This window comes from Eubalaena glacialis, chromosome 2, assembly GCF_028564815.1.
Source record: "Eubalaena glacialis isolate mEubGla1 chromosome 2, mEubGla1.1.hap2.+ XY, whole genome shotgun sequence".
NCBI classification, from domain to species: Eukaryota; Metazoa; Chordata; class Mammalia; order Artiodactyla; family Balaenidae; genus Eubalaena; species Eubalaena glacialis.
This window is the reverse complement of record NC_083717.1, coordinates 102,232,363-102,247,858: the sequence shown is the minus strand read 5'-3', so window position 1 is coordinate 102,247,858 and position 15,496 is coordinate 102,232,363. Positions and strand designations below refer to the sequence as shown.

The 15,496-nt window shown below is 39.8% G+C and overlaps 1 protein-coding gene across 1 annotated transcript in view; it reads right to left on the bottom strand.

Annotated features, from left to right (window-relative positions):
* Window positions 1–15,496, bottom strand: part of FBN1 (fibrillin 1) — a 250,589-nt gene that overhangs the window by 197,833 nt on the left and 37,260 nt on the right. The window contains exons 4-6 of the mRNA XM_061180331.1: window positions 14,430–14,528; window positions 4,926–5,021; window positions 1,438–1,533 (exon numbers count right to left, since the gene is read on the bottom strand). Of these exons, the coding sequence (XP_061036314.1) occupies window positions 1,438–1,533; window positions 4,926–5,021; window positions 14,430–14,528 (291 nt within the window). The remainder of the gene's footprint in view (window positions 1–1,437; window positions 1,534–4,925; window positions 5,022–14,429; window positions 14,529–15,496) is intronic.

Here is a 15,496-nt window from a genome sequence, read left to right as displayed (position 1 = left end):
ACAACTTTAATCTCAACAATTTAAATCCTATATCATCATCACTGAGTAAATAATAAGGCCACAGAATGATACTACCTAATCAAAACAGTTGTCTTTATTACTCTTGAGACCATTAGATATACATTAGCTCCAAGTCAATAAAAATACATCAAGTTGTAAAGAGAAACAGTTCTAAAGAGGGACTCCAAAACGATGCCAAGTACAATGTAAGGGCCAAGAGTCCATGATGCGTCACATATCCATACCATGCAGTGGCCTTGTGAACAGAGATACAATATAATCTATCCAGTAATAATAGAGTTACTTGCTAAAATAGGTATTGTTGCTTTATCAGCAAAGAACTGAATTTAGACGAACTCATAAAACTACAAACAGAAGACAATTTCTCACATACCACTCTGTGCTCTTTGCTTTTAAATAACATATATTCAACACTTGCTACTGAATCTTTACTTTCCATCTTAGAATAAAATGATCTCTATACAACTTTGGATAAAGGTGATGACTGCAGTTTAAAAAGTTCATGAATATTTTTCAATGGGTATTTTTTCATGAGTATTTTTGCAGTTTTGTATGAAAGGAACCTCCTAAATCTTCACGATAAAATCTTCACTATAAAACTAGGAACAATGAAAACATGGCTATGAACGTAAAGACAAGATGATCAACAAAGCAAAGGTCAGGGCGGAGGGTATTTAAGAAGACTGCACATTTACATACATCTCAATATCCTATTCGTATGCATAGGCAAATCAGGTAGAGATCTCTTTTAATTAAGAGCAGCAGTATACATCAGACTTGAAAACTGAAAACCCACATTCAAATTAAAGCTGCTTATTATGTGTGTGACCTTAGGCAGCTCCCTTGACCTCCCCGAGCCTTGATCTTCTCAGACGGAAAAGTGATGATGATTATACACATGTCAGTGGGCTGCAGTGAGTACTGAATAAACTACAGGTGTGAAAGCACAGTTTCTCAGCAGTCAGTATTTCTAGTGAACTTTGAATGCCGAGCTTGTATGCCACTACAGCCAATAGGTCCTAATAGACCTTTAGGTGCAATTTTTGTTCCATTCTGGATTTCTCCCCTTGCCATACAGATGTTTTATTTGGAGCCACCTCCCTAATTTACTAGGATAATAATGAGCTCAATCCTTACTCTATGGAAAATTTTCCTCTTTTTATCCTGATGCCAACTGGTACTTATGCATAGGTGCACTATTGAGTCCTGCAGGCCACTGGCAAGAATTACTGAATAACATGCATAGACTTAGGGCCATTGTCTTGTCATCCTAGGAAACTTCCCAGTAACAATTCAGAAACCCCCTCAAAGCTCAGCAAAATTCACGAAGCAGCCGCAAGAACCCAATGCATGTTGACATCAATCATAGCTTTAGCCACTAGAACATCTCGACACCGACACATTAAAAAAAATTACCTCTTTCACACTGGGGTCCAGTGAAGCCGTAAGTGCATGCACATCGATTTGGGGCCACGCACCTGCCTCCGTTGAGACAGCCACTTTCACAGACAGCTGTAAAATAAGGAGACAGGAGCTGAGAGGCTGACGGGCTTCATCTGATAGTAGATGCTAATAAAGTAACACTTACTGTCCCCTGAAAGGACAACAATAAAAACACTAAATAATCACCCTGGTATTTGTTTTAAACAGTTACTGTACAGTTCCAGTTCCCCGGATGTTCCTCAGTCAACTCAGGTAAAACTACCTGGAATAGGTGAGTATGCACCTGTGTTAATGCTGACAGTTTCATCCTGGGAAGCATGTGAGCAATGCTTTCAGTTCTGCACCTAAAATGGTGGTTTATAAGAGATACCCCTGATGAGAACTGCATTTTAGCAAGCTGACTCTTTTCTTATGATTTATGTTTAATTTCCAGAGGGTTCTCATGAGGGAAAACATTGGCCTCTCTACTGTCATCCTTACAGAAATGCAGCATGTTAAATCCACACGATTAATTGCCAACGACAAAACATGAATACTGACATTCAGTAATTTATGCACCATAATAAAGACCCAATTGAATGTTATAAGAGAATCTCTGGAAAATATTGGTAAGATAAGTCCAGAGATCCTTGAGGGAGGGACATTTTACTTGTCAAGAAAGGCATTAAAATAAGATCTGAAAGCTCATGCCCTGAACAACTCTTCTCCGTACAACTTCCTGCAACTCACTTATGCATGGCCTCTTTCTAGGCATCTTAATCCACAGGTGGTAGGCTGCCCCTGCCAAATTTGCCAGTCCCTCCCACTCTTCAAAGCCCAGCTCAAACCTCACTCCTCCATGAGGCTTCCCTAACACCTCCATTTAAATTAATTCCTCGTTCATATATTTCCCACACATTTTTCCTGTACCCCTGTGGCAGTCATGGAGTTGAGCCATTCAGATCTCCCTCCAAGAAAACCTACCTAGAGGAGCTTAGTTGGCCGACAGCCTGAAGTCGCTACACCTTCAGATCCGCTACTATGTTCATGCCAAGGGCACACTCTCCTGGCTGCTACCACCCAGTGACTAAGCATGGCAGAGACTGCACATTTCTGCCCATCATGAAACTATTCTGATGGGCAATCTTTATTCTGGGCTCCCTATCAGCCTGACCAAGGCTTTCGTGAAGTTGCACTATAGTCTGAACCTCCTTCTATACAATCGTGATAGTCTTTCCTTCCCTCTCTCCTTGCTCAGGGGTGTGACCTGCATCATGGTCTGAAGGTCCTCTCTCCTGACTCCTGCTTTCTTTCCCTTTGATTCTCATAGGCTTTTTCCCCAATAAATCTCTTGTGCATCTAATTCTGTCTCAGCATCCACTGGGATCAGTGCACTTGAACTGAGACAACCCCTTATAGCCAAAAATTATAGCAGTAGTCCATTGATCATCACAAAATTAGAGAAGTTTACGTATATTCATTGTTCTAATTTGCTTCTTAATTTACAGTTAGGAGAGAATGAAGAGGTTTAAGCAGAAAAGAAATTTTGAGATTGCCTAAGCCAACCCTCCCATTTTACAGATTAGGAAACTGAAGTCTAGGAAAGGTTTTCTAATTCTACGGGTGTTACCTGAGTGCCTGTCGTGCACTGGGCTTTGGGCTCTACTCCCTCTGGGAGCATCAAAGGAAACAGAAGATGCACAGCAGCTCCTTCTGATTCCCCTTCTGAAAATGCCTTTGAATCCATCCCCATCCCACCATCTCTCTAGCCATAGCCTTAGTACTATTCTTCCTGCTTCTGTTTCTTCCCACTCTACACTGGCCACCAGTGGTCTTTCTCATTGTAAACCACTGTAAGTGAAGTGTATAGGTCAGTATTTCATAGCATTAAATGCATGGGCTGTGAAGTTAGACTGCTTGGGTTCAAATCCCAACTCTGCTGATTATTCCCTGTACAGCCTTAGACAAGTTACTGCCCCAGGTTTTTCATTTCGTAGAAGGTAAAAAAGGCCTCTACCTCAAAGGGCTGTTGTTATGAGTTATGAGTAAATACGTGTAAAGAGCTTGAACATGTGCCTAGCATACAGTAAACAGAGTAAATAACTCAACAGATGAATGTTGTTGGTTATTGTCTTCTCACTCCCCTTCCCTGGCTCTACTTTGGGTGAGAAAATGGTATGCATAAAGGCACTCCAATGGCCCATGACTTCCATTCTGACCTTAGCTTCCTTCCCATCACTTCCCTCAGCACTTAAGTCCTAGCAACGCCAAAGCCTGACCTCCCATGCTATGTCATGTTCTGCTGCTTTGGCTTATGCTGTGCCGGCTGCCTAAAAGGCCCACCTCCCATCATCTGACAAGGGAACTCCTACCCACCCCTTAAGACTCAGCTCAAGGGTCTCCCACACTGGGGAGGCTGTCCTACCTCTCCTCCCTCCATGCTACTGCTCTGGGCTGCCAAAGACTCGATCGTCATTCTTACTATATTGCAGTGTGTAGACAGTCAGGAGGGTATTACATAAACTTTGATTTACTTATAATAGCATTATTCATCATAGCAAATACATGTACAATGGCAAAAACTGGAAACAACATGAATAAATGCTCATCATTAACAATTCACTAAATAAACAGTAAAACCTACATATAATGGAGTATTACGCAACTATTAAAATGTATTTTTAAATGTTCAAAAAAATGAAATATACTTCTAATAAAATATTAAGTAAAAAAGTTATATGAAAAATTATGCATACAATGGATCTCACATACCAAATATGCATTAAAAGACTAAAAGGTAATATCTGGAATGGTGGGATTGTAGAAAATTTTATTTTTTATATTTTTAAACTTTTCTAAATTTTCTGCAGGGTATATATATTCTTCTTAGTGTAATAAAAAGTGAGCTCTTTTAGAGGAATGTTCATCTCTGCAAAGCACAGGGGCTGATACAGAGTAGACACCCAATAAAGTGTTCATGAATGAACCAACACACTGGCCAGCAGTGTGATAAATATTATAAGAGCAGAATCTAGATTGGGAAACTAGAGAGATACAGACATCAATAGTCGAGAAAAAAGAACATGTTTGGGGAGAAAGGTGAAGTTGAGTTTTGAAATACTTTATTGGAGATGCTTATTGAAAATCCAAGAGATGGTGGAGATGTTGAGCAATCAAACGGAAGGCATACATCTGGAGTGAACAAGAATTCTGCACCTTGGGTGTAAATCAGAGATGAGGTAAGCAGGGTAGTGGAGGTAAATGAAAGAAAAATGAATCAAACAACCCATTTCCAAGGTTCCAGTCAGAAATTTGGTACTATGTGTGTTGGGTAAGTGATCTGTTCATCTGTAAGAGTCCCTGGACATCTCTAAAAATGCCATGTCCCAGGAAATCAAAGAAAATCCACCAGCACTTATCTCTGTATTCTCTTTGTCTCTATAGATTAACATCTAGAATACTTATAACTATGGTTTACTTACGTTGTCCACAGTGAGTCCCTATGTATCCTTTCTGGCACAGACAGTGATCATCACTGCAGCTACCTCCATTCATGCAGCGAATGTTACAGTGTTGGACTTGAAAAGGAAAAAAAAAAAAGACTGATTTATTTTTGCAATTTAAGCACATAGATAGCAACAGTTCACACGAGTTGATCTGCAGTGATTTGAAGAGAAAATAAAATGGTTTATCAAGATTCATATATTTATGCAGAAATAACCTAATTGACAATGCTAAACATGTCATTTTGTGCGCATAAAATCATTTACAATGCAATGTAATTGCTTCTTCGATACTTACTTTAATAATGCTCAACGACTTCTCTAATTTAGCAGAACTTACCACTCAATGTCATTTCTGTAATTTACACCAACAAGAAAAGAGTGCCTTGAGGGACCAGATGAGACAAGATTACGACGGCAATAATTTTCTTGTTAAAAGATGCAGGGTCCCAGGTAGGTGGGCAGGAAAACATTCAGGGTGACAAATTCCAAGAAATGTTGTTAAAAGAAATTTTGGAGGCAGCAAAAAGAAGGGAAACAGTACCTACAACGGCATTTAATAACAAGACTGCTTGATAACGGAGACAGCTGGATTCGGCTCAGAAAGAGCTGCTGGTTTAAACTGTAACCTTAAACCAACTAAGACCCACAGTGTTTGAAACCCACTCTTTATCACACTGTCACCTACAGAAGTGTGAGAGCTTCAGCACCCAGAGCAGGAAGACCACGGGCAGGCGGGCTGACTTAGACTGAGACGATGAGGCGCTAGAAGGAGCTGGAGTGAAAGACGCCTGGGAGAGAGAATGACAGCGCGGTGTGGGCTCTGGCTCCTCCAGGGCTCTGGCTGCCTCTGCTTCAGTAATTTAGGCACTCTCAAAATCCCAGGCTGCTCCTTAGTCCTCTAGAAACAGTCAACTACCTTACTTGGAGAAGACTAAAGGCTTGATCGAATTAATCATTGTTGACACATCCCTACACAAGGAGGCCAGGATTGGGCATGGAAATTTGGCTCACTCTGCCCTGTCCTCCAAGCTGTGGGAGTAAATCCCTAGAGAAAAAGGCTCAACAATTTCACATCAGGGGACGAAAAGCCCTTCTTCTGTGTAAGAGCAGAAATCAGCTGCACATGCTTGCTCCTATGCTCAGCCTTCTTGGAGCACAGGGTCCAAATCTTCTCCCAAGAGCAGAGAGGAGACCCCTCCCAGCAGCCGCCTTCTTCAGTACCCCTTGTTAGGATGCTCAGTTCAGAATCCCAAAGAGGCTGCTGACTTCAGGAGAAAGGGCCATTTTCATCAAGTGCTACACAAATCTCAGCATGCCAACAGGGAAAAGGAAGGTGCCAGAACCCAATACTTACTATGCCCTCAGAGAGTACGGAAGAGCTAAGTCAAGTTGAAAGTGAGGCACCTTTTCGAGAACATGTCGCATACTTGCTGAAACACCGTCAAAGACTTCCTACGTCTGCTCTGTTAAGAACCCCTCCATCTCAGCATTCAAAGCCCTCCCATGAGCCTATCAGGGCTGCTTTGCCTACTCCTAATACATCCTATGACTCAGTCCCCAGTGTACTTTATCAGTCACTCACTCACTCAACAAATATTTCTGAGTGCCGTACCAAATGCCTGGCACTTTGTGCTAGTCTCTTCATGGAATCTCCTCTTTAACCTGTCACTTTGTCTCTTTGCCCCAACCCCTAACATATAACACACACACAGTTCTCACCAAATACTGAAATCCTACCTATCTCCTAGACCCACTGCAAATGTCTGCTCTTTCCTTTGATCTTTTCTGATTTCTGTTCTCTCCTCCCTCCCCCACTAGATACTAGCCCTCTTTGTTCTGACTCCAGAGTACTTAATAATTCTCTCTGGAAATATATGTTATATAATCAAACTTTTTTTTTTAAGTTATTTCTCCTATCCCCAGCACATTTGTCTAAAAGCATCATGAGAGTGGGGAGTGGGAAGAATCATGATTATTAATTATATCCCCATAAGTGCTCAGAGCATCCCTTGCCTGTATACAGGTGCTGTATAAAACTTTGCTAAATTAATTTCTGTTTACTTAATTCATGCTCCATGATAATGACACCAAAAGCTATGCTCAAACACTGAGACTGTGTAGTTGCCTAAGCACTTATACAGCACTCAATAGATTGCTATTAAAAATATTTTTATCTTTGTTTCCCCATATATAAAAGCAGAAATAACTCCTATATTGGAGCATTGTTATAGAAATCAACCAACCCAGAAAACGGATTCAAACAGTTATTTTAGGCTCCTACGATTTCTATTAAAACGTCCAGCCAAAATGCTTTTTTAACTAAAAAACTATTTACAAATATACAAAAGGAATGATTTCATGAAAAATTTGGATAATATTCTAAGTAGGTCAGGAAAAGGTGTATAGTTGCTTTAAAATCTGAAGTTAAACTTAGCTTCATCCTATCTTAGCAAAACAGTGAGGGTTGGGAAAAGCACAGGAAATGATGTCATCTGTCAAGCAGCATAGGAACTCAACCCACAAACTGATTTCAATTAAAGTGGTTCATGCCAAGAGCTAATTTCCATTCCCACATGAGCAACAAAGCCATTTAGCTACTTTGAGATAAAAAAGCTAACGGTAGTTTAAATAGTGACTTTACATTATTTGTTCAAATTGAAAAAGAGAATGAATTCTTCTTTCTGGGAAGAATGGTAAGCTTACATTTAAATGTAATATCATAAAAACCTCCCTGATATGCTTTTATACTTTTTCCTACACTGTCTTTCAGGTGAACTTTTTCCAGCATAAAATATTCTTTCTCCTTTAAAAAATAAAAGCACTTGGTCAGACGTGTGAAACAATAAGGCATGGTTAGTCCAGTGGTCGAAATAAACCAATGAACCATGTCTCCTTGGGCCAGAGGGGCAAGCTCATCAACAGATAACAGCATCTTAATCTCCTGCTTTGCCACGAACATGTTTACCAAATTCGCATTCTTTGTGAGTCTTAGATCTTCAGGGGAAAAAGTATTTCCTTAAAGGTGGGAGTGATCACTCAGGATTTCTGTGGGGAAATAAAGGGACTAGATCTGTAGCTTCACTACACAGCAGACACAGTGTAGACAGTATATATATACAAACTGGTTTTATTTTTGATTGAGTCCTGCCATTGATGCATATTCTAAATTTACTCTGATGTGACAAAGAACTCCAGATGTCTGGCAATTAGGAGACCATGTTCTATGTCGCTAGAAAAAGCCAACTGAAAAATAAGGGCTTCACTTGAACCCATATGATGCTCTAAATACCTCAAGTTAGAATAGATTCCTAAACTCAATCTGTGTTAAGATTTTACCAGAAACTGAAAATACTAGGGGAGTTTAAGTGTCAGTGTACAGGTCTATGCTGCCACGTGCAGTTGGCCCTGAGGAGAACTTCCCCTCCAAGATGGGCAGACAGCCTCAAAGGGTTTCAAGTAAGGCTCAACATCCTAGAACTAACAGAAAATGTTGCCATTAACCTGTATCCACACAGAGTTCCAAACAAATTTTATGTTCATTCCAGAAGATGTCAGTCAGTCATTTCAATCATTCAACAAATATTTACTGAATGCCCTCCATTTGCCAGGTATCAGAAAGAGTAGAAGAAACTTTCTTTAGATTACAGCCCAGCACAAGTTAATTCTTAAAATAACCAACCAAAAGAGAGCGATGTAAACACGCTACTGGAACAAGAGAGATGCAGGGCTGGGACTTGGGTCTAAATACCTCTCAGGTAATGATTTTCTTTGGGATGCATTAGCTTGGGACTGATTCTAAAAACTTCCATTATCTTGGCAGGTACAAGGGGCAGAAAGAACACTGGGAGCAATTTGCAAATAAGTATCTGTATGGCAACATGTGATTTTAATGTAGGCACTAGGAAAAGTACAAGGCAAATTAAACAGTTAGACTAACTTCTGGACTTGACACCTGAGACAACAGTCCATAGGGGCAACCAGAGTCACTGCAGGACAGAAATAATTTTCACTGGGAGAGATAACAGCAATGACATTTTCCTTAAGTGCATAAATAATCTATGGTGCCTTAGAAGAGCAACTTCACTAAAGTGTCTCAAAACAAAACAAAAAACCTAGCAGAGCTGTAAATGGTCCAGAGAAAGACAAGTTGTATGACAGCAGTGATAAAGGCACTTCCATAGAGGGCTAACTAGAAAGCAAAGAGCTCAACTGTTTCTATGGACAAATCAGAGCAGATTCCACCCATTCCTCTACTTCCTGTTCATATCAATCCCACACCGCCCTGAAAAATCTTTCCAAGGTCACTTCTTCCAGACTAGCTACAGTGCCACCTTCCCATGCTTTGAGTGTTCTTACACTTTCAGCATGTGGTTGCAGCACACTCACTCAAACTCACTAACACACTGCTCTACAATTGTTCCCCTGGCCTTCTGACACCCTTAGAGCTTGGATTCATGTTGGGAGTACCAGCGCCCCCCAATTCTAACTAAACTGAAGTGAATTAAAAATGATAAAATTTTATCCAACTAAAAGGGGTTCCAAATTGTAAAGATGCCAATACTCCCCAAACTGACACACAGGTTTAAAGCAATTCCTATCGAAATCCTAGAAAGATTTTTTTTTTTGTAGATACAGACAAGATGAATCTAAAATTTATATGGAAAGGCAAAGGAACTAGAATCACAATTTTGAAAAAGAAGAATAAAGTGGGAGGAAATTTGTCTACTCAACTTTCAAAACTTACCACATAGCTGCAGTAATCAAGACTGTATGGTATAGGAGAAGGGACAGACAAAGGGATCAATGGAATAGAACAGAGAACCCAGAAGTAGATCTACACAAATATGCCCAACTGATTTTTGACAAAAATGCAGAAGTAATTCAATGGACGAAGGATAGCCTTTTCAGAAATAAATGGTGTTGGAGCAATTAGACATCCACAGGTATCAACTACACCTAGACCTCAACCTCATGCCTCATACAAAAAGTATCTCAACATGGATCACAGATGTAAATGTGAAATGTAAAACTCTATAACTTTTAGAAAAAAATGGAGAAAATGTTCAGGATCTAGGGCTAGGCAAAGAGTTCCTGGACTTGAAACCAAAAGCATGATTTTTTTCCATTAAAGGAAAAATTGATAAATTGGACTTAAATTTTAAAACTTTTGCTCTGTTAGAAGATGAAAAGGCAAGCTACAGAGTGGGAGAAAATGTTTGCGAATCACATATCTGACAAAGAGCTAGTATTTAAATTATATAGACAGTAAAATAGTTAAGAATCCAATTAGGCAAAAGATGTGAAGAGACATTTCACTTAAGAAGATATATACAGGTGACAAAATGGTACAGATGAACCGGTTTGCAGGGCAGAAATAGAGACACAGATGTAATGGACACCAAGGGGGGAAAGTGGCAAGGGGGGTGGTGGTGGGATGAATTGGGAGATTGGGATTTACATGTGTACACTAATATGTATAAAATAGATAACTAATAAGAACCTGCTGTATAAAAAAATAAATAAAATAAAATTCAAAAATTCAAAACAACAGAAAAAAGAAGATATATACAGGTGAGAAGTAAACACAGGAAAAGATTTAAACATCATAAGCCAGTAGAAAAATGCAAATTAAAACTACAATGATGTAATTACTATATACCTATCAGAATAGCTAAAATTTAAAATAGTGGCAACCCCAAAAGCTGGTAAAAATGCAGAGAAACTGGGTCATTCATGTATTGCTGGTGAGAATGTAAAATGGTACAGCCACTCCAAAAACAGCTGGCAGTTTCTAGAAAAGCTAAATATGCAACTACAATACAACCCAGCAATTGCAGTTCCGGACGCTTATCCCAGAGAAATAAAGACTTACGTTCACACGAAGACCTGTACATAAATGCTCATAGCAGCTTTGTTTGAAAATCAAAAAAACTAGATATAGCCCATATGTCTTTCAATGGGTGAGTGGCTAAACAAACTGTGTTACATCCATAGCGTGTAATACTACTCAGCAATAAAAGGGAACAAACTACTGATATATACAACAACAACAATAGGATGAATTTCCAAAGAATTACGCTGAGTGAAAAAAGCCAGTCCCAAAAGGTTACATACTGTGTGATTCCATTTATATAACATTCTTGAAATGACAAAATTATAGCAATAGACGACAGATTAGTGGTGGTCAGGATTAAGGAGAATGTAGGAGGAAATGAATATAAGACTGACATGAGGATCTGGTGGTGATGGAAATGTTCTGTATCTTGACTGTATCCGTGTCAATATCCTGGCTGTGCTATTGCACTATAGTTTCACAAGATGTTAACATGGGGACAACTGGATAGAAGGTACCCAGGATCTCTACACAGCACTTCTTATGACTGAATGTGAATCTACAATTATCTCAAAATAATGTTTAATTTTTAAATCCTTTTTAAAAACATAAAGAATAAAACAGGATGAGCATAAAATTGATCTCCAAAGTCTAAGATGTGAAATTTAGGGAGCATCTTTTATAACAACATACTGTATATTATTTAAGAAGATAATCTATTTTATATTTCTATATATTTAAGGAGAGTTTGAGTGAATTCATGGATCACCCATGACAGGTCTTTCTGAGAATTAGGGTTGCTCAGGATCCATCTCTGGCCTCAGAGACTGAGAGCAGTCCTAATAGACCTGGAGTTAAAGTCTAGAAAACCCGCTCTGACCCTGTCTAGCCAATCCTCTTTTTGCCCTGGTGCCTCAATAACTGGCAGCAAGACTCCCAATAGGTTAAGGGAAGCCACGACTTCCTGGTGTCCAGAGGAATTGCTGGCTGGCAATTTGGACTTTCTGGAAATGCAATCTCTCATTCAGGCCACTAAGAGATCATTCCCTATTTTAAAAGTCACAGGACACAAGTTGAAAATAACCTGAAAGAAAAACCCTCCTTTCATTCTTTATATTTTCAAATGAGAAGGCTATGGCCTCAGAGGTCCTACAACTTGCCTAGACCTCCTTGACTCCATCACATAACAAGAATAAGTTTCTCATAGGAAATACTGATAAAATGATATTGACTCCCTCTTAGCAGAACCACAGGTAGTGAATGCAAACATTTCACTGAGTTGGATTATTCTTCTGTTAGCAGGGCAGTTAGCAAAGTGATCTATCCAAATTTGTCTACCACACCGCGGGCAGGAAGTTCTATAGGACGGCAGAGCTGTTCCCTAGACCATCACTTAAAAAGATCAGAAATGAATTCTGATCATCCCCAGCTACCCTTCATTTAAAACATTCTGCCGTCTTTAGTTGTGAAAGCTGTCTGGACATTATTAGTCCAGGTAGAGTCCGAGCCAACGATTTTAAAGGCTCCAAATGCCTCAAAAACCCTGATGAAACCATATCCTCCCTCTCACACCACTCTCATCCACCAGCTACGTGGGGGCTTTGTCCAATGTCCAAGTACCGTAGATGAACCCAAACCATCTCAGAGAGCACCACCCACATGTCTTGAACTTCAGCCTCTACCCTAACCTGGCCCACAAGACCTTACCACAATAATCCTCCCACCTCACTGCTAGCTTAAAGTCTATTAGGACCACAGCTTTTCCCTCTGATCTTGTTAACATCCTTTCTCCACATCTCATGATTTTTACTTGATTAAATCATTAGCAGCTCACACTATCATTGAAGACCTTTCCAGCTGGATACCCAGTTTTGCCATCTGGCAATATTTTCTTCCCCCAGTGGAGTGCAGTGTTGTTGGTGGGTTCAAGAACCAATCTGAGAGATGGTTCTATTCCCAACTTGATATGGAGACTCCTTCCCCACCCCGAGGCTCTCACTCCTCAGAGGCAGCCTGGAGGTCATCCTGATGGAGATGGAGACATCCGACATGTTCCCCAAAGTGCTGCCAGCTGAGCTCTCTACCTCTTGCTACTCCTCCAGCTCAAGTGCTCCTGATATGTAGAACTAACCTACCCTTGCTTGGAGGACACACATTTAAAACCAAGCTGAGATCAAGTAAGAACATGCTACACTCATTGCTGTAAGTAAATGAGTCCCAGCCCAAGGGGGAGTTTCTATCCCAACCTACAACTGTCTGTATTTAGTGCTAGACTATCTCTGTTTGGTTTCCACCAGAAGCAAATTCTGAGACAATAATTCAAATGTGAGTAGTTTATTTTAGAAGTAATTTCAGGAAACACTGGTAAGAGACTGGGAAAGTGAAAGAAAGCCTATAAAGTACATTATCAAGCCTATTCCTACTGTGGGCAACTAGGGCTCAATCCCACTAGGGAACTTCAGAAGACAGTGCATAACACACTTCGCAGTTATGCAAAAGGAGAGGCAAGGAAGCATGGGCACTTACCAACACTCTCCATTTGTCATTGGTTAAAAGGTGCTTCTAATTAATCCCCTCAGCCTTCCAGCTTGTCCTACATGCTCCGTGGCCAGAAAAATGTTACAGAGCTCCCAGGCAGAGTCACTTGTGTCACTCGTGAATGCCAAGGTATGTGAGTGGGCACCAAGAGGGTCTGCTACCCTGCACTACTTGCCCCATCCTGTTAATTGGTTCATGAGAGCCACGGTTAAATGTGAGGACTGTTAACAGGTAATGAATCTTGACCCCGCAGAAGTCTCTACTTGCAATCGATGAAAGCGAATGCGCTTATTCCACAATACTCTCCTTAAAACCTTGTCGAAACCAGAACACACTGTAAGAGGAGTATATTTTCCCATCAGAAATGGGGAATGGAAAAGGAACCTAAGTTTTTGCCTTGGTGATGGTCAAGGTGTTGAGGGGCTATTTATATAGACATGAACTTTAACTTTTTTAACAACCAATGACTCACCTCCTTCCCAAGCCCCACATTTCCCCTAATTCACTGCTGAGCACCCTGCATTTCAAAACAAAAACCAATAGAACAAGCAAGCAAAGTCTCTGAATAATGAACAGAATGAACAAAGTGGTAAAGTTCTGAAAGGGAAAATATGTTTGTGCTTCATGATAAATCATCCCCAATAAACTGCCATGATGACTCCTTACATTTTCTTCTTGCAAAAGCAGGGGTCTCAAGTTGTAAAAAGTGTTTAATCAGATTCATATTTCAGTACCACAAGGAAGAATGCTTAGTTTTCTTGAGCCAAAAAATGTTCATTAAACAATCATTTCAGTGAGCATCTTTTATGGTGTTTACATTGGAGACACAAAAATGAATAAGGTGATACCTACAGAGAAGGAAGCCATAATCTTTATGTTATTCATAGTAACTATTTCCCATGGGTAATTTCCCTATAAAAAGTGAAGAAGGGAAATGAGAGCCCAGATTGAGGAAAGCCATTCCAAGTATTTTGGGCAGAACAGAGAAGGCAGATGTTCTAGTGAAAAAAAATGTATTGCAGGCAAGAGAAAAGCCAAAAGCAAATTTAGGAGAAAATAGGGCATAACCACATAAAATAATATTATATATAATGACATGTTATACTCACTGGATCTGGAACCACAGGAAGGAGCTATCTGACCAGATGGGCAAGTGCACATATTTGGCCTAGAACAAAATCCATCCCCACAGGAATGCCGGCAAATGGCTGTGAACAAAACCAGAGGTCTGTTAGCACACGGCTTCAGAGCACGGTGATTTACAGGGCCCTAATCCTCAAGTGAGGAAACCTGGCCTATCAGGTTCCTTGTTAACTTTGCCATCGTGACCTATGTGACCTTAGGCTTCAGATTTATTCATTTATAAAACAAATCTGTTGGACTAAATAAACTCTGGCTATAAGATTCGGCAACTCCCTTATCCGTATCAATGGTTCTCCAGCCTCTCTTTGCTTATTCCACAGATCTCAATCTGTCAAAAAGCCCAGGATACCCTATGAAGGGAAAATAAAATAAACAAAAATCCTGTGTGTGTGTGTGTGTGTATACACACACACACACACACATTGTTTTTATACTAACTTTAAGATGTAATAATATAAAAATTGTAGCAGTATTCTTGGGAGCCTATTTTACTATAAATGCTTAAAGTTTACTAATTTTTATAAAAATACTGTGCCCTGCTAAGACTACTTCCCTAGATAAGACCCTGCCAGTTGAGAACATATGATCTATGGAGCAACTTGTATCCTACATTTAGTCCTGTTGTGAATTACATCCAAAGTCTGAGAGAAGACGTGTGAATCCACTTCGGTAGTACTGATCCTACAGTCAGGAAGCCATTCATCTTTTAGAGAATTATTAACATTTTCATGCCACCCAGAGACTAATATCATACTGGTACCAAATGCTCTGCTATTGGACTAAAGAATAAGTTCAAATGGTAAATGATTTATATTTAACAGAAGACCAAGATTTGGTCACTACTTTTTATACTCATAGGCTTGATCCTTTCCTTCAAACTCCTGAACAAAGTTGCAAGGGCAAATGAAATGTACAAGGCCAAAAATAATACCCTTGATAGACAGTGCATTGAAACTTCAGAAGAGCCTAGGACGGAGGTTGAAAACTATTAAGAAATAAGCTGTCAAAGGATCCTACAAACATTTATTTAATA